General features: G+C 46.2%; 1 protein-coding gene across 7 annotated transcripts in view; it reads left to right on the top strand.

The window, feature by feature from the left end:
- Positions 1-15,498, top strand: part of ntsr1 (neurotensin receptor 1 (high affinity)) — a 126,059-nt gene that overhangs the window by 65,680 nt on the left and 44,881 nt on the right. The window contains exons 4-5 of one of the 7 annotated variants that reach the window (XM_025901860.1): positions 13,150-13,219; positions 13,316-13,406. The exons of the other annotated variants lie outside the window; for them this stretch is intronic. Of the exons in view, the coding sequence (XP_025757645.1) occupies positions 13,150-13,219; positions 13,316-13,366 (121 nt within the window). The 3' untranslated portion in view covers positions 13,367-13,406. Of the gene's footprint in view, positions 1-13,149; positions 13,220-13,315; positions 13,407-15,498 lie in introns of those variants that run through there. 7 annotated transcript variants of the gene reach the window in all.

The following is a 15,498-nucleotide window of genomic DNA, read 5'->3' as shown; positions in this document are numbered from 1 at the left end:
ATTGGATTTCTTTATTTTTTTTAAGTGTTTTGGGGTTTTTCTTTCTGTTACTTGTGCCCCGTTAACATTTGTGGACGGTCTAGGTTCACGAGGGCCAGTTGAACAAATAAAAGGGTTACACGTGATCTGAAAATGACTGTAGTATGTTTCTGTCTTTGGGTCTACTTTCCTGCAAAGAAACAACTATATTGACACATCAGTGCAGAAGGCCGGCATCCGGGGCTTCTCAGTATGTCTGGAGCATGCCAGCGTCATCTGGCACCAGATTCAAACTGTCATGGTCCTAGGTCAGTGACCCAGTGTTATTGGTTTGTATTATGACTGTTGTTTTGGGTTTCCTAGGGTTTAGTGGTGTTCCCTCTGTTTGGTGTCTTCCCTGCTTGTGCATACCCTTAGTGTAGTAGGTCTCTATGTTTGGTCCGCGTCTCTGAGTCTGTGTCATTACATGTGTTTCCTGTTTTACTTTGAAGGTCTCTGTCTTATGTCAGCGTGTTCAGCTCTTTTCCGGCCTGCCATGGCTTCTGGAATCGCTTCCACCGACCATGCAGGCCTTTCTCCACAACACACCGCACCTTCTCTCAGCCACTTCTACCTCGCTGCCCGACCCGCCGGATGTGGTTTCGCCCGGCCCGTCGGAGCCGTCTGCGGGGAGAAAACGCCGATCACGCCGCCGGCGCGCCACCCCACAGCCGGACGTTTGGACTTCTAATTCGCCGGCTGTGGTGAGTGAGGACTCTTTTCCGTTTTCGGACTGTGTGACTGTTTATTCCGGAGCTGTGTTTTGTGTGGCAGATACTAAAGTGAACAGCTATTCAGCTGCTCAGCAGCCACCGTCAGCTCGGCCAGCCGCCCAGCAGCCACCGTCAGCTCGGCCATCCGCCCAGCAGCCACCGTCAGCTCGGCCAGCCGCCCAGCAGCCACTGTCAGCTGCTCACTCTCTGTCAGCTCAGTCTCCAGTGTCAGGTGTCAGCTGCTCACTCTCTGTCAGCTCAGTCTCCAGTGTCAGCTGCTCACTCTCTGTCAGCTCAGTCTCCTGTGCCCCCAGTGTCACTTTCAGCTCAGTCTCCTGTGCCCCCGGTGTCACTTTCAGTTCAGTCTCCTGTGCCCCCGGTGTCACTTTCAGCTCAGTCTCCTGTTCCCCCGGTGTCACTTTCAGCTCAGTCTCCTGTGCCCCCGGTGTCACTTTCAGCTCAGTCTCCTGTGCCTCCTGCGTCACTTTCAGTTCAGTCTCCTGTGCCTCCTGCGTCACCTTCAGCTCAGTCTCCTGTGCCTCCTGCGTCACTTTCAGCTCAGTCTCCTGTGCCTCCTGCGTCACTTTCAGCTCAGTCTCCAGAGCCCCCTGCGTCACTTTCAGCTCAGTCTCCAGAGCCCCCTGCGTCACCTTCAGCTCAGTCTCCAGAGCCCCCTGCGTCACTTTCAGCTCAGTCTCCAGAGCCCCCTGCGTCACTTTCAGCTCAGTCTCCAGAGCCCCCTGTGTCACTTTCAGCTCAGTCTCCAGAGCCCCCTGTGTCACTTTCAGCTCAGTCTTCAGAGCCCCCTGTGTCACCGCTCCGGCCTTCGTTTCGTGTCTCCGCCGGAGGGTCCGAGGGACCGCTCCGGCCTTCGTCTCTAGTCTCCGCTGGAGGGTCCGAGGGACCGCTCCGGCCTTCGTTCTGTGTCTCCGCTGGAGGGTCCGAGGGACTGCTCCGGCCTTCGTCTTCAGTCTTCGCTGGAGGGTCCGAGGGACCCGTCCAGCCTGCAGCGCCTCCGTCTCCGGCTTCCACGCCGCCGCCTGCAGCGCCTCCGTCTCCGGCTTCCACGCCAGCTGCAGCCTCATCACCCACGCCAGCTGCAGCCTCTTCAGCGTCGCCTGGCCCAGCCTCTTCAGCGTCGCCTGGCCCAGCCTCTTCAGCGTCGCCTGGCCCAGCCTCTTCAGCGTCGCCTGGCCCAGCCTCTTCGTCTTCGCCTTCAGCGTCGCCTGGCCCAGCCTCTTCGTCTTCGCCTTCAGCGTCGCCTGGCCCAGCCTCTTCGTCTTCGCCTTCAGCGTCGCCTGGCCCAGCCTCTTCGTCTTCGCCTTCAGCGTCGCCTGGCCCAGCCTCTTCGTCTTCGCCTTCAGCGTCGCCTGGCCCAGCCTCTTCGTCTTCGCCTTCAGCGTCGCCTGGCCCAGCCTCGTCTGGGTCTGCAGCTAACTGGCCACTGGCCAGGCGCCGTGGCCGGCCCCCGGACTCCCTTCGCCTGAGTCGCCGCCGTGGCCTTCCGCACGGCCGGCCCCCGGACTCCCTTCGCCTGAGTCGCTGCCGTGGCCTTCCGCACGGCCGGTCCCCGACTCCCTTCGCCTGAGTCGCCGCCGTGGCCTTCCGCACGGCCGGCCCCCGGACTCCCTTCGCCTGAGTGGCCGCCGTGGCCTTCCGCACAGCCGGCCCCCAGACTCCCTTCGCCTGAGTCGCCGCCGTGGCCTTCCGCACGGCCGGCCCCCGGACTCCCTTCGCCTGAGTGGCCGCCGTGGCCTTCCGCACGGCCGGCCCCCAGACTCCCTTCGCCTGAGTCGCCGCCGTTGCCTTCCGCACGGCCGGCCCCCTGAACTCTTCTGTTTTGGACTCTGTCTTCTTGGGCTCCGGTGTGTTTCTTTGTTGTTGTTTTTTTTTTTTTTTTGGTGTTGGCTCGTGTTTTGTTTTTTGACTTCCTAGTGCTCCTGTTTTGTTTTGCCTCGAGCCCTCCGTCCTGGACCCCCACCGCCCGCCCTGGTCGGGTTGTTTTCTGTTTTGGCCGTTTTTGGTTTTCTTGTGTTGGGCTGTCTGGTGCCAGCCCTTGTGGGGGGGGGGGGTGCTGTCATGGTCCTGGGTCAGTGACCCAGTGTTATTGGTTTGTATTATGACTGTTGTTTTGGGTTTCCTAGGGTTTAGTGGTGTTCCCTCTGTTTGGTGTCTTCCCTACTTGTGCATCCCCTTAGTGTAGTAGGTCTCTATGTTTGGTCCGCGTCTCTGAGTCTGTGTCATTACGTGCATGTGTTTCCTGTTTTACTTTGAAGGTCTCTGTCTTATGTCAGCGCGTTCTGTTTACGTTTCCCCTGCCCCGTCAGCTGTTATGTTTCCCAGGTGTGTTTCCCTCCTGTTTCCCATCCCCTGATTTCTGGTGTGTATTTATAGTGTGTGTTCACCTGTCCTCGTTGCTGGTTCGTCTGTGTTGTTCACCTCGCTCTTCCTGTGTCTCTCCGTCCGCCTCTCGGTGTATTTCCCCGTACCTCCCTCCCTCCAAGTCTCTGTTAGTACATGACTTAATAATTGATCAACAAATCGATTTACTCTGCCTTACAGAAACCTGGTTGCAGCAGGATGATTATGTTAGTTTAAATGAATCAACACCCCCGAGTCATTCTAACTACCAGAAATCCCAAAGCACAGGCCGAGGGGGCGGTGTGGCAGCAATTTTTCACACCAGCCTATTAATTAACGAAAGACCAAGACAGACTTTTAATTCATTTGAAAGCCTGATGCTTAACCTTGTCCACCCCAGCTGTAAAACTCAGAAACCAGTCTTACTTGTTATCATCTATCGTCCACCTGGGCCTTACACAGAGTTTCTCTCTGATTTCTCAGACTTTTTATCTGATTTAGTGCTCAGCTCAGATAAAATAATTATTGTGGGTGATTTTAACATCCATGTAGATGCTAAAAATGACAGCCTCAACATGGCATTTAATCTGTTATTAGACTCAATTGGCTTCTCTCAAAATGTAAAAGAACCCACCCACCACTTTAATCACACTCTAGATCTTGTTTTAACATATGGCATAGAAACTGAACATTTAACAGTGTTTCCTGAAAACCCTCTGCTGTCTGATCATTTCCTGATAACATTTACATTTACAATAATTGATTACACAGCAGTGGAGAGTAGACTTTATCAAAGTAGATGTCTTTCTGAAAGTGCTGTAACTAAGTTTAAGAATATAATCCACCCACTGTTATCATCTTCAATGCCCTGTACCAACATAGAGCAGAGCAGCTACCTGAACGCTACTCCAACAGAGGTTGATTATCTTGTTAATAATTTTACCTTCTCACTACGTACGACTCTGGATACTGTAGCTCCTGTGAAAACTAAGGCCTCAAATCCAAAGTCCCTGACTCCGTGGTATAATTCTCAAACACGTAGCCTAAAGCAGATAACCCGTAAGCTGGAGAGGAAATGGCGTGTCACAAATTTAGAGGATCATCATTTAGCCTGGAGAAATAGTTTGCTGCTTTATAAGAAAGCCCTCCGCAAAGCCAGAACATCTTACTATTCGTCACTGATTGAAGAAAATAAGAACAACCCCAGGTTTCTCTTCAGCACTGTAGCCAGGCTGACAAAAAGTCAGAGCTCTACTGAGCCAACAATCCCTTTAACGTTAACTAGTAATGACTTCATGAACTTCTTCACGAATAAAATTTTTATCATTAGAGAAAAAATTACCAATAATCATCCCACAGATGTAATATTATCTACAGCTACTTTTAATACCATCGATGTTAAGTTAGACTCTTTTTCTCCAATTGATCTTTCTGAGTTAACTTCAATAATTAATTCCTCCAAACCATCAACGTGTCTTTTAGACCCCATTCCTACAAAACTGCTCAAAGAAGTCCTGCCATTAATTAATTCTTCGATCTTAAGTATGATCAACCTATCTCTAATAATCGGCTATGTACCACAGGCCTTCAAGCTGGCTGTAGTTAAACCTTTACTCAAAAAGCCATCCCTAGACCCAGCTGTCTTAGCTAATTACAGGCCAATTTCCAACCTTCCTTTTATATCAAAAATCCTTGAAAGAGTAGTTGTCAAACAGCTAACAGATCATCTGCAGAGGAATGGCTTATTTGAAGAGTTTCAGTCAGGTTTCAGAGCTCATCACAGCACAGAAACAGCTTTAGTGAAGGTTACAAATGATCTTCTTATGGCCTCTGACAGTGGACTCATCTCTGTGCTTGTCCTGCTCGACCTCAGTGCTGCGTTTGATACTGTTGATCATAATATCCTATTAGAGCGATTAGAACATGCTGTAGGTATTACAGGCACTGCACTGCAGTGGTTTGTATCATATCTATCTAATAGACTCCAATTTGTTCAAGTAAATGGAGAGTCCTCTTCACCCACTAAGGTCAATTATGGTGTTCCACAGGGTTCAGTGCTAGGACCAATTCTATTTACATTGTACATGCTTCCCCTAGGCAGCATCATTAGAAGACATAGCATAAATTTTCACTGCTATGCAGATGACACGCAGCTCTATCTATCCATGAAGCCAGGTAACACACACCAATTAGTTAAACTGCAGGAATGTCTTAAAGACATAAAGACCTGGATGGCCGCTAACTTTCTGCTTCTTAATTCAGATAAAACTGAGGTTATTGTACTCGGCCCTGAAAATCTTAGAAATATGGTATCTAAGCAGATTCTTACTCTGGATGGCATTACCTTGGCCTCCAGTAACACTGTGAGGAACCTTGGAGTCATTTTTGACCAGGACATGTCCTTTAATGCACATATTAAACAAATATGTAAGACTGCTTTCTTCCATTTGCGCAACATCTCTAAAATTAGAAATATCCTGTCTCAGAGTGACGCTGAAAAACTAGTTCATGCATTTATTACTTCCAGGCTGGACTACTGTAATTCTTTATTATCAGGATGTCCCAAAAACTCGCTGAAAAGTCTTCAGCTAATCCAAAATGCTGCAGCAAGAGTCCTGACAGGGACTAGAAAGAGAGAGCATATTTCTCCTGTTTTGGCTTCCCTTCATTGGCTTCCTGTTAAATCCAGAATTGAATTCAAAATCCTGCTCCTCACATACAAGGTCTTAAATAATCGGGCCCCATCTTATCTTAATGACCTTGTAGTACCATATCACCCTATTAGAGCACTTCGCTCTCGCTCTGCAGGCCTACTTGTTGTTCCTAGAGTATTTAAAAGTAGAATGGGAGGCAGAGCCTTCAGTTTTCAGGCCCCTCTTCTGTGGAACCAGCTTCCAGTTTGGATTCGGGAGACAGACACTATCTCTACTTTCAAGATTAGGCTTAAAACTTTCCTTTTTGCTAAAGCATATAGTTAGGGCTGGACCAGGTGACCCTGAATCCTCCCTTAGTTATGCTGCAATAGACGTAGGCTGCCGGGGATTCCCATGATGCATTGAGTTTTTCCTTTCCAGCCACTCACTATGTGTTAATAGACCTCTCTGCATCGAATCATATCTGTTATTAATCTCTGTCTCTCTTCCACAGCATGTCTTTCATCCTGTTTTCCTTCTTCACCCCAACCGGTCGCAGCAGATGGCCGCCCTCCCTGAGCCTGGTTCTGCCGGAGGTTTCTTCCTGTTAAAAGGGAGTTTTTCCTTCCCACTGTCGCCAAAGTGCTTGCTCATAGGGGGTCATATGATATGATTGTTGGGGTTTTCTCTGTATTTATTATTGTGCGATCTATTGTACAATATAAAGCGCCTTGAGGCGACTTTTGTTGTGATTTGGCGCTATATAAATAAAATTGAATTGAATTGAATTGAATCTTCGTTCAGGTTTGTTTTGTTAGCTCTGCCCAGTTTAGGTTCCAGTTTCATGTTCCCCCGCCATCGCTGTTTGTTTCCACTCCTGTCAATAAACACTCACCTGCACCAGAGCTGCCGCATTTTGGGTCCTTTTCTACAAACTCCACACGTCTGCCACACCGGACGTGACACAAACTGCCAAGAAAGAACGAATAGACCTTTATTTGGTCTTTTTAGACCTGGCCAACGCCTTTGGGTCAGTTCCGCAAGAGACCTTGTGGATGGCCTTCAACTATTTCACCGTACCAAACCACATCACAGGACTGGTCAAGACCTACTTTCAGGATTTACAGTTTTGTGTGACAGCTGAGAACACCACCACAGCCTTGCAGCACCTGGAAATTGGAGTTATGGCAGGCTGCATGATTTCCCCTCTGGCATTTATCATGGCAATGGAGTTGGTCATGCGGGCATCCCGGTGGATAGTGGGAGGTGAGAGACTCCAGAGTTTCCTTCGTCTTCCTCCCATTAGGGCCTACATGGATGACATGAGCATCATTACAACAAGAAAACCATGTACTAGGCGATTGCTACAGAAGCTCCAGGATAACATAGAATAGGCGAGAATGGAGTTTAAGCCAAGTAAATCTCGCAGCATCTCCATCATAAAAGGAAAGCTGACAGCCGAGCAATTCTATATCAGTGGAGAACCAATTCCAACAGTCTCAGAGAAAACCAAAAAGAGCCTGGGATGGTGGTATAATGCAGACCTCAATGATACGTGGCAACTAGAACAACTAAGGCAGAACTTGGCTGATGACCTCAAGCGGATTAACAACACTGCACTCCCAGGGAAACTGAAGCTCTGGTGCTTCCAGTTTGGGTTATTACCCAGACTACTGTCGCCGTTGACAAAGGTCTCACTCGATCATGCCAATTGACTAGAGAGGCTAGTGAGCTCCTACGTTAAGAAGTGGCTCGGACTTCCCAAATGCCTCAGCAGTGTTGGACTCTACAGCGACGGGATACTGTCATTCCCTATCCCTAGCCTGGTTGAGGAGATTAAATGTGCAAAAGTGAGGCTTGAGATGTCACTCACGGACTCCCAGGACCCCATAGTAAGAGGCACTGCTCCCACCCTAGCAACGGGGAGGAAGTGGACCCCAGCCACATCTGTGCCACAGGCGAAATCCGCTCTTCGGCAACGTGACATGGTGGGTCATGTCCAACAGGGCAGAGGAGGATTTGGTCTTGCCGCAGTAACACCTCGGTGGCAACAGGCATCTGTAACCGAACGTTGAAAAATGGTGGTGATAGGTGCGTCGACAGGAGGAAACAGCCAGACATGCCAGAGCCGTGGCACTGGCCATGCAGGGTCGCTGGATGAATTGGGAAAGTGTGGAAAAGAGGAAACTCTCATGGAGTGAAATCTGGGGCATGGAGTCTAATAGACTAAGTTTCATCATCCGAGAGACATACGATGTGCTACCTTCCCCAATAAATCTGCAGCTGTGGTTTGGAAAAGACCCATCCTGCCCCTTGTGTACAGTCCCAGCAACACTCAAGCACATCTCGGTTGGTTGGAGGACTAGCCTTACTCAGGGCCGATACACATGGAGACACAACCAGGTTCTCAGGTGTCTAGCCGTGAAAGTTGAGTGCAAAAGAAACTCCATCAATGCCCAACCTTTCACGAACCAAGAGGAGCGTCAGTTTTCATCAACATTTGTCCAGGAAGGAGACAAGCCAAGGACAAGCCCCTCAACCCCAGACCTGGGCCTGCTGAAGGTTGCCAGGGATTGGCAGATGCAAGTGGACTCCAGTGTCTCCAGTCAGAGGCTAATTTTTCCCACAGAGATCATAACAATGACTCTGCGACGAGACCTCGTCCTTTAGTCTAACTCCCAAAAGCTTGCGTACGTCATTGAGCTGACGGTACCATGGGAGCAATGTTCCCTCTAAGCTGCGCACTGCTGGCACGGTCTCTGCGCACAGAAAATCTGTGTTGCGCACAAAAAAAATTAACCTGAATTGAAATTAAAATTAATACTTTAACAATTCTGTTTTGCAGTGTTAGTCAGTAAGTGACTGGCTGCTCCTGTATGGGATTAGAACGATGCCACCTTATCCCATAGTCCAGCCAATAATGCGATTTACATTCGTATATACGCAGCCAATCAACGTGGTTGACAGGCTATGACAGCGTCCTTATGTGCCGACACCGGTCTTTTAGCTGGCAAAGCGGCGTAGCTGATGTGGAGTGAAGCCACGTTAATGACAACGTGTACAACCATTGGAGATGTGAGCAGGACAGACGGAACATTTGACGGAAGAAGTGTGGACTTTATACCAGTTTTTAAATTGTGTTGATAGGCCACGTAAAAACAGAGTTGTGATTAAAAAAAAAAAATGCAATGTTTGGTTTTCTTCCTGAATACTGTCGTTGTTTATATTTACTGCGGGAAGAAACAGTAAAAACGGCATTTTATAAGAAAAAAGGCTCGAAAGCACTCTCCGCCTGTGAGCAAAAACAAACTCCACCCCCCTCTCCCTTTCCTATTCGTCCAAAAAAGTACCATGTCGACCAATCAAAAAATGATATGGCAACGTAGCATCTAGTTGTTAAGAAACGGGGGGAAGTTTTAGGAGTGATGGCGGTGCTTTGATATGTGAGAGATTTGCGACGTTTAGCGCAAATCTTGTGTAGTTAGTGTGTAGCGTAGTTTTGTTGTGTGTGTCAGAACAATGAGGCGAGTACTGAATGTTACAGGTGTTACAGGAGTGATACATCTCCTGTTGTCTGGCCTGCAGGTATCAGACTGTTGTTCTCCTTTATCTCATAGGGGACAGAAATTATTTTTTGGAGTGGCACAAATGATTTGTGTGGCATCAGATTTGATGCAGAACACCTGATTGTTCTGTAAATAGTTTGAAATGTTTATTTAAAAATGCCTTGGCTGCATTTAAAAAAAATAGCTGCAAAAATCTTTGTTGTTTGCCAAACTGAGTTACTTTTTTGAAGAAGTAACTATATAATTAATTGCCCAGCACTGGTCATTATATACTATATTTTGCAGACAGAGAGTTACAGGACTCTCTCCCAGACCACAGACTCATAATACAAGTCAGAGCTTTTTTAAAAAGAAAGAAAGTTGTGTTTTCAAAATTGGAGTTCAAGTTATTTTTACTTCCAATAGTGTTAACATACTACACAGGTCAATGACTAGATTTTGTTTACATTTTCATTGTAAGTGGGATAAAGCAGTTAATTAAAAGTAGTCTAAAATAAATGTAAATGCTGTAATTTGATTATTTTAATAAACCATGTAACTTGGATGGATTAGATGCCGGCGCGACCACAGTGCACACGTCTGATGTTGCTCACAGTGGTCCAAGGGATCGCTCAGGGAGTTTGTGTGTTCGCTCAGACACGTGAAAAATTAGAGGGAACATTGCATGGGAGGAAGCAATTGTGGAAGCGTTTGAGTGTAAGAAGCTGCGTTATGCCAACTTGGCAGCTGAGGACAGAGGCTGGAAGATCAAGGTGCGGTCGGTGGAAGTACAACAGCAAAACTGCTTAGAAAGATTGGAATCAGAGGACAGGCGCAACGGCAGGCTATAAGAGAACTAGCTAACACTGCTGAGAGGACCAGTCACTGGCTATGGTTAAAAAAGGGCTGACATCACTTGGGCAGCTAAGCAAGTCAGCTAATCGCGAGAGAGAAGAAATATTCTGCTCTTCTCCCCTCTGCTCTTCTTCCCTTTTCTGGGAGGCAGTGGGGAGGTAGAGCATACAGCCCGAACCAGCGGGGAGGTGTGGGAAGCCAGATCGGGTGCCCCCCTTCCGGCTCTCCTCTCTGCTCTCTCCTATCTTGTCCCTTTTGTCTTTGTCTTACTTCTCTCTATCACCTTTTCTATCCCTTTGAAGAAGTTAGGCTCCATAAATGCTACAGAGGTAAGTATTATTTCTCAGTTGCAGTGAATAGATAGAAAATAAACTGTAGGAAACTAAACAGAAGAAAGAAGAAGAGAAATAACAATTTAACATAAACCAGTGACACACTCCAGGGCCTGATCAACCCTGGCAGGGCCTCCTTGGATGAGGGTGTCTAGTGATAATGGCCGAAACACCTGATGAATCCAAGGTCCACTACTGTCAATGTGTCCCAAATTTTAAAATGATAAGCTTGATCAGATCTCTAATCCCTAAACCTAACCAAGGAAGGAAAATGGCAGATTAGACTGGGTAAAAGACCGAAATTTGAGGCACACAACGATGTGTGCTGCTGGAAAAGTTTCTGGGCTGCCTTTCCTCATAACAGCCATCCGTCAAGAGTCTCTCCATCTAAAGCAATGCATTATCAGGGACTGTAACATCTAGTCCTTTTTACTGAATGTCAAACCAGGTTGCCTTGGAATAGGGGCACCCGGGTACTGGTTGGGTACAGGTATGTGGGGCTAGGCTGAGTTAATGTTCGACAGCATAGTGCACTCCGGGCAGCCGTTGTTCGCAGGTTTGAGCCCTGGAGTCCCCCCCCCCTTCTGTGCCAGCAACAGGCAGACAGCTAAAAGCATTCTTACAGTAGTAAGTATCTGGGTCAACTGTACTAGGGGAGGTCACAGACCCAGATCCCACTACCCCCTTGTCGTTCAAGGCAGCTTGTGCACTTCTGTACCCCTACATAACGGGGCTAGTAGCCCCTTACACAGGGACAGGACCAGACGGCATGGAAACCTCTAGCAGATCAGAAACAGGACCTGAACCAGACGGTGTAGAACCCTCTGGCAGAGCAGAACCAGACAGTGTAGAAACCTCTGGCAGAGACAGAGTGAGGTGGAGCTGCGCAGAAACACAGCCAGCCCAGGATGCTGTGGCTGGGGCTGTGCAGTGTACGCAGTCTGTTCAAATGGCTCCACTGGCATCAAGAGCAATGTGGAGTCTGTAGTTGGCTGGATAAGCTTGCCTGAGCTCCCAGCTGGAACAGGTGAAGGCTGGGTCGACTTGTCTGAGCTCCCAGTTGGTGATACAGAAAACTGAGACGGCTCACCTGAGCCACCAGCTGACGGCAGAGGAAGCTGGGTTGGAGCAGATTACAAAGCCTGCTCAGGATGCTCTAAAGGCAGCAGCTGGAGTTGTTGTGAGGGGCTGGCCTCACAACAGCCAAAACCTGTTTCCTTCCTGGAAACTATTTTTTTTTTTATTTATTTATTTTTATTTATTCCCCCCTCCCCAAGGAGCATGGATTGGTGCAAGGACAGGCAGGGTGTTGCATGTTCCATTCTCTAGGGCAGAAATACCGTGGTAACTCGCACATCTCATGGAGGAATAAACCACATACACATTGTTAGAGTTTTACATCAGAGGCACACGCCTTCCTTTGCGCCATCATTTATTGAACACACACACTTCCGTATTTATACCTTTCAGATTAAGAGCACATACATATATGATAGGGCAACACCCCCACTTGCTCTTAACACTGTACATTACACATTTACATGATATACACATATTAACATTTATGTTCCAAACAAAATATGCGTAAATTTATCTATTTTCACTTTACTTACAGACTTAGTCATGATGTCTGCTACCATGTCTTCTGTTGCACAATATTTAACTTGTACTTCCTTCTCAGTTATAGCAGACCTAATAAAATGATACTTGACATCAATGTGTTTACATCTTTGACGGTTTATAGGATTTTTGGACAATGCAATTGCACCTTGATTGTCTGCAAGAATGGTAACTGGTGAATATTGCCTTTTAATGTCCATGCCATTAAGTAGCTGTGAGAGGTATAAGCTTTCTTGTACTGTGGCGGCCATCGCCATGTACTCTGCCTCACACGTTGACAAAGCTACTGTAGCTTGCTTCCTGGTTTTCCAACAGATGACTGGCCCATTTTTGGATAGTACAAAACAATAACCCGTTGTACTTCTCCTGTCACTCAAATCTGTGGCCCAATCTGCATCGCTGTATGCTATAAGATTTAGGCTTCCTTCTGTCCTTTTATAGCACAGCTCTTTGTTTAGTGTCCCCTTAAGGTAACGTAATACATGTTTTGCTGCTGTCCAATGGTGCTCTTTTGGCTCAGACAGAGATTGTGACAGTTTGTTCACTATCCAACTCAAATCTGGTCTTGTACATGTCATTAAGTAAATCAAACTGCCCACTAATTCTCTATATTTTCCTGAATCAACTGATTCACCATGTGCATCAAAGTCATTTTTGAGTTCACAAGGAGTAGAATGGGGCTTACAGTCAGACTGTCAGTTTGGCCGGCGGTCATAGGTTCTATCCAATAATATGATGCGAGACTGGAGTAAAATACATACACTTTATTAAAGAAGGAGCATGACAACACCACAAACACTAACCTCAACTAAACAAAATGGCTTCCTTTTATACTCTACCTTTTCAGGTGAGCATTCGGGAATAGCCCAAGTGTGGGGGTTAAACTAATCAAAATGAAAACATAACCCTCCACACACACAAACATACAATAACATTTAAGCACATCACAAACATATACATATTTCCAACACTTACTATAAACAAACCAGTTATATAAGCTACTCCCATTACTATATAAATTAAAACCCACTTTAACCATACTCCCTAACCTGGCACACTGGTTTGCTCCAAGAGCTCTTAAACAGGTGATTGAGCCACTTCCAATCTTTTGCTCCACATCCTGCACGAAGCGACCAGGACAGGTGAGTACCTTTATAAGTTCTCATTTCACACACCTTTAGGTTACTGACAAATGATTAACTGCAAGCAGCTCTAACTTTGGCTCTTCTCTGACACAGGTAGGATGGCCAGTCCCACTGTCTCTTCACCGTTACAAGCTGTCAACTTAATTGTATGTCAAAACCTAATAAAAGAATTCATAAGAACTAATGAGTTTTTCTTTATTATACTAATTTAAATTCCCAATCCATCGATTAAATACTAACAATGCAAACAAGGTAATGGAACCTCTGGTCTCCATTACACAGACATTTTGAACTTTTCCAGGATTTTTGTGACGTACCGTGTCTGGTTTAGTCTTATCTCATGGTTCTCTTGTATACAGTCAATACCCAAGAAATGTTTGAGCTCACCAAGATCCTTCATTTTAAATTTCTCATTCAACATTTGTTTCACGTTTCTGATAGCGTCTTCACTGTTGGCAGCTATGATTACATCATCAACCCAGATGATAAGAATCACTGTCTCACTCGCTGTCTGTCTGGAATATACACAATGGTCTACAGGATTTTGTTTGTAACCTTTTTCACATAAATGGTCATGTAACATCTTATTCCAGTTTCTGCCAGATTGTTTCAAACCATATAGTGATTTGTTCAGTTTGCAGACCAGTTTTTCACCTGTGTCTGATTTTACTTCAAAACCTTCTGGTTGCTGCATATACACCTCACAATCGATTGGGGCGTGCAAATAAGCAGTCTTCACATCCATTTGATGGAGTTTAAAGTTGTACTGTACTGCTAATTGCATCAGAGTACGCACTGATGTCATATCTGCAGTCGGCGAAAAGGTTTCTTTGTAATCAATGCCTTGAATTTGGCTATAGCCTTTAGCAACATATCTTGCTTTAAATGTTTTAGTCCGATTCGGGTTCTCTTTTATCACATACACCCATCTCCCTCCCACTGCAATTTTACCTTCTGGCAGCGTGCTTAGAGTGAACGTATTATTGTCTTTCAAGGATCTCATTTCATCTTCCATAGCATCTGACCAACACTTAGAGTTCGATGACTGCATAGCTTCTTCAAATGTCTTTGGTATGTTATACATCACCCTGTAACAGTAATCTACAGTCAGCGATGTTTGGTCGTCTTCTGCAGTTTGGACATAGTCTTTCAGGTAATCTGGCCTTCTCCTGTTTTGTTTAGGATATTGTTCAGACTCTGTTCTGTCACTCTGTTTGTCTGAATTTTGTGTGTCATTTGTGCCATTGTCTTGAATGTCACTTTCAGGTTCAAGGATCACACTTTCATTTGATCTCTGGTCATTCCCTGTTTTGTCCATTCTAGCGGGGTACTTCAAGATGTCCCCTGGAGTCAAATCATTATCTCCATCGTCATCATCCTGAATAGTCTGGGTTTGGTGCTCAACTACACTTTTAGTGGGGAACTTGACCAACCTATGTCTAAGAACTCGTCCTGTTTTAGGGTAGTAGATTAGATACGACGGACTGTTTTTATCGTAACCCACAAAAACTCCTTCGTCACATCTCGCATCTAACTTCTTTTTGTTGTGTCCGTAACCGTAGCAAACTGATCCAAAAATCCCCATCCTCGACATGTCTGGCTTCTTTCCTGTCAGCATGTAATAAGGGGTTTGCTTTGTGCGTCTGTTGTAACACCTATTACGAATTACTACGGCAGTCATAACAGCATAAGTCCATAATCTCTTTGGCAGGTTACTTTCAATCAACCTACACCGTGCCATTTCAAAAAGTGTTCGCCATTGTCTCTCGGCAGTCCCATTCTGATGAGGTGAATACGGCGCTGATGTCTCATGCTTTATCGTGTTTTTATCTAACAATGTCTGAAACTCTTTAGATGTAAATTCAGTTCCATTGTCTGATCTGATTCTCTTTACTTGCCCATAGGGGGCGACATCTGCCAAAAATCTTTCAGTTGCTTTTACGGTGTCACTTTTAGCCTTTAAAAAGTACACAAACATTGTGCCTGAGTAATCATCAGTAAATGCTAACGTGTACCTGAACCCGTCTTTAGCTTCTGGTTCTATCGGTCCAGCTAAGTCAGTGTGCACTAGCTCTAATGCTTCTTCTGCTCTTTCGTCAGGCTCTCTATTCCTGGTTTGGATAAATTTCCCTTTTATACACACTTCACAATCTTGGTAATGTTTAGCTTTACCTTTTATTTTCATACCCTCGGTAATGTTCTCTAGTTTAACCAAATCTTCATAGTTACAGTGGCCGAGGATTTTATGCCAAGTTTCTACATCATGACAGCCATTG

Source organism: Oreochromis niloticus, linkage group LG20 (genome assembly GCF_001858045.2).
Source record: "Oreochromis niloticus isolate F11D_XX linkage group LG20, O_niloticus_UMD_NMBU, whole genome shotgun sequence".
Taxonomy (NCBI): Eukaryota; Metazoa; Chordata; class Actinopteri; order Cichliformes; family Cichlidae; genus Oreochromis; species Oreochromis niloticus.
The sequence above is the reverse complement of the archived record's forward strand: the minus strand, read 5'-3'. Positions and strand labels throughout refer to the sequence as shown.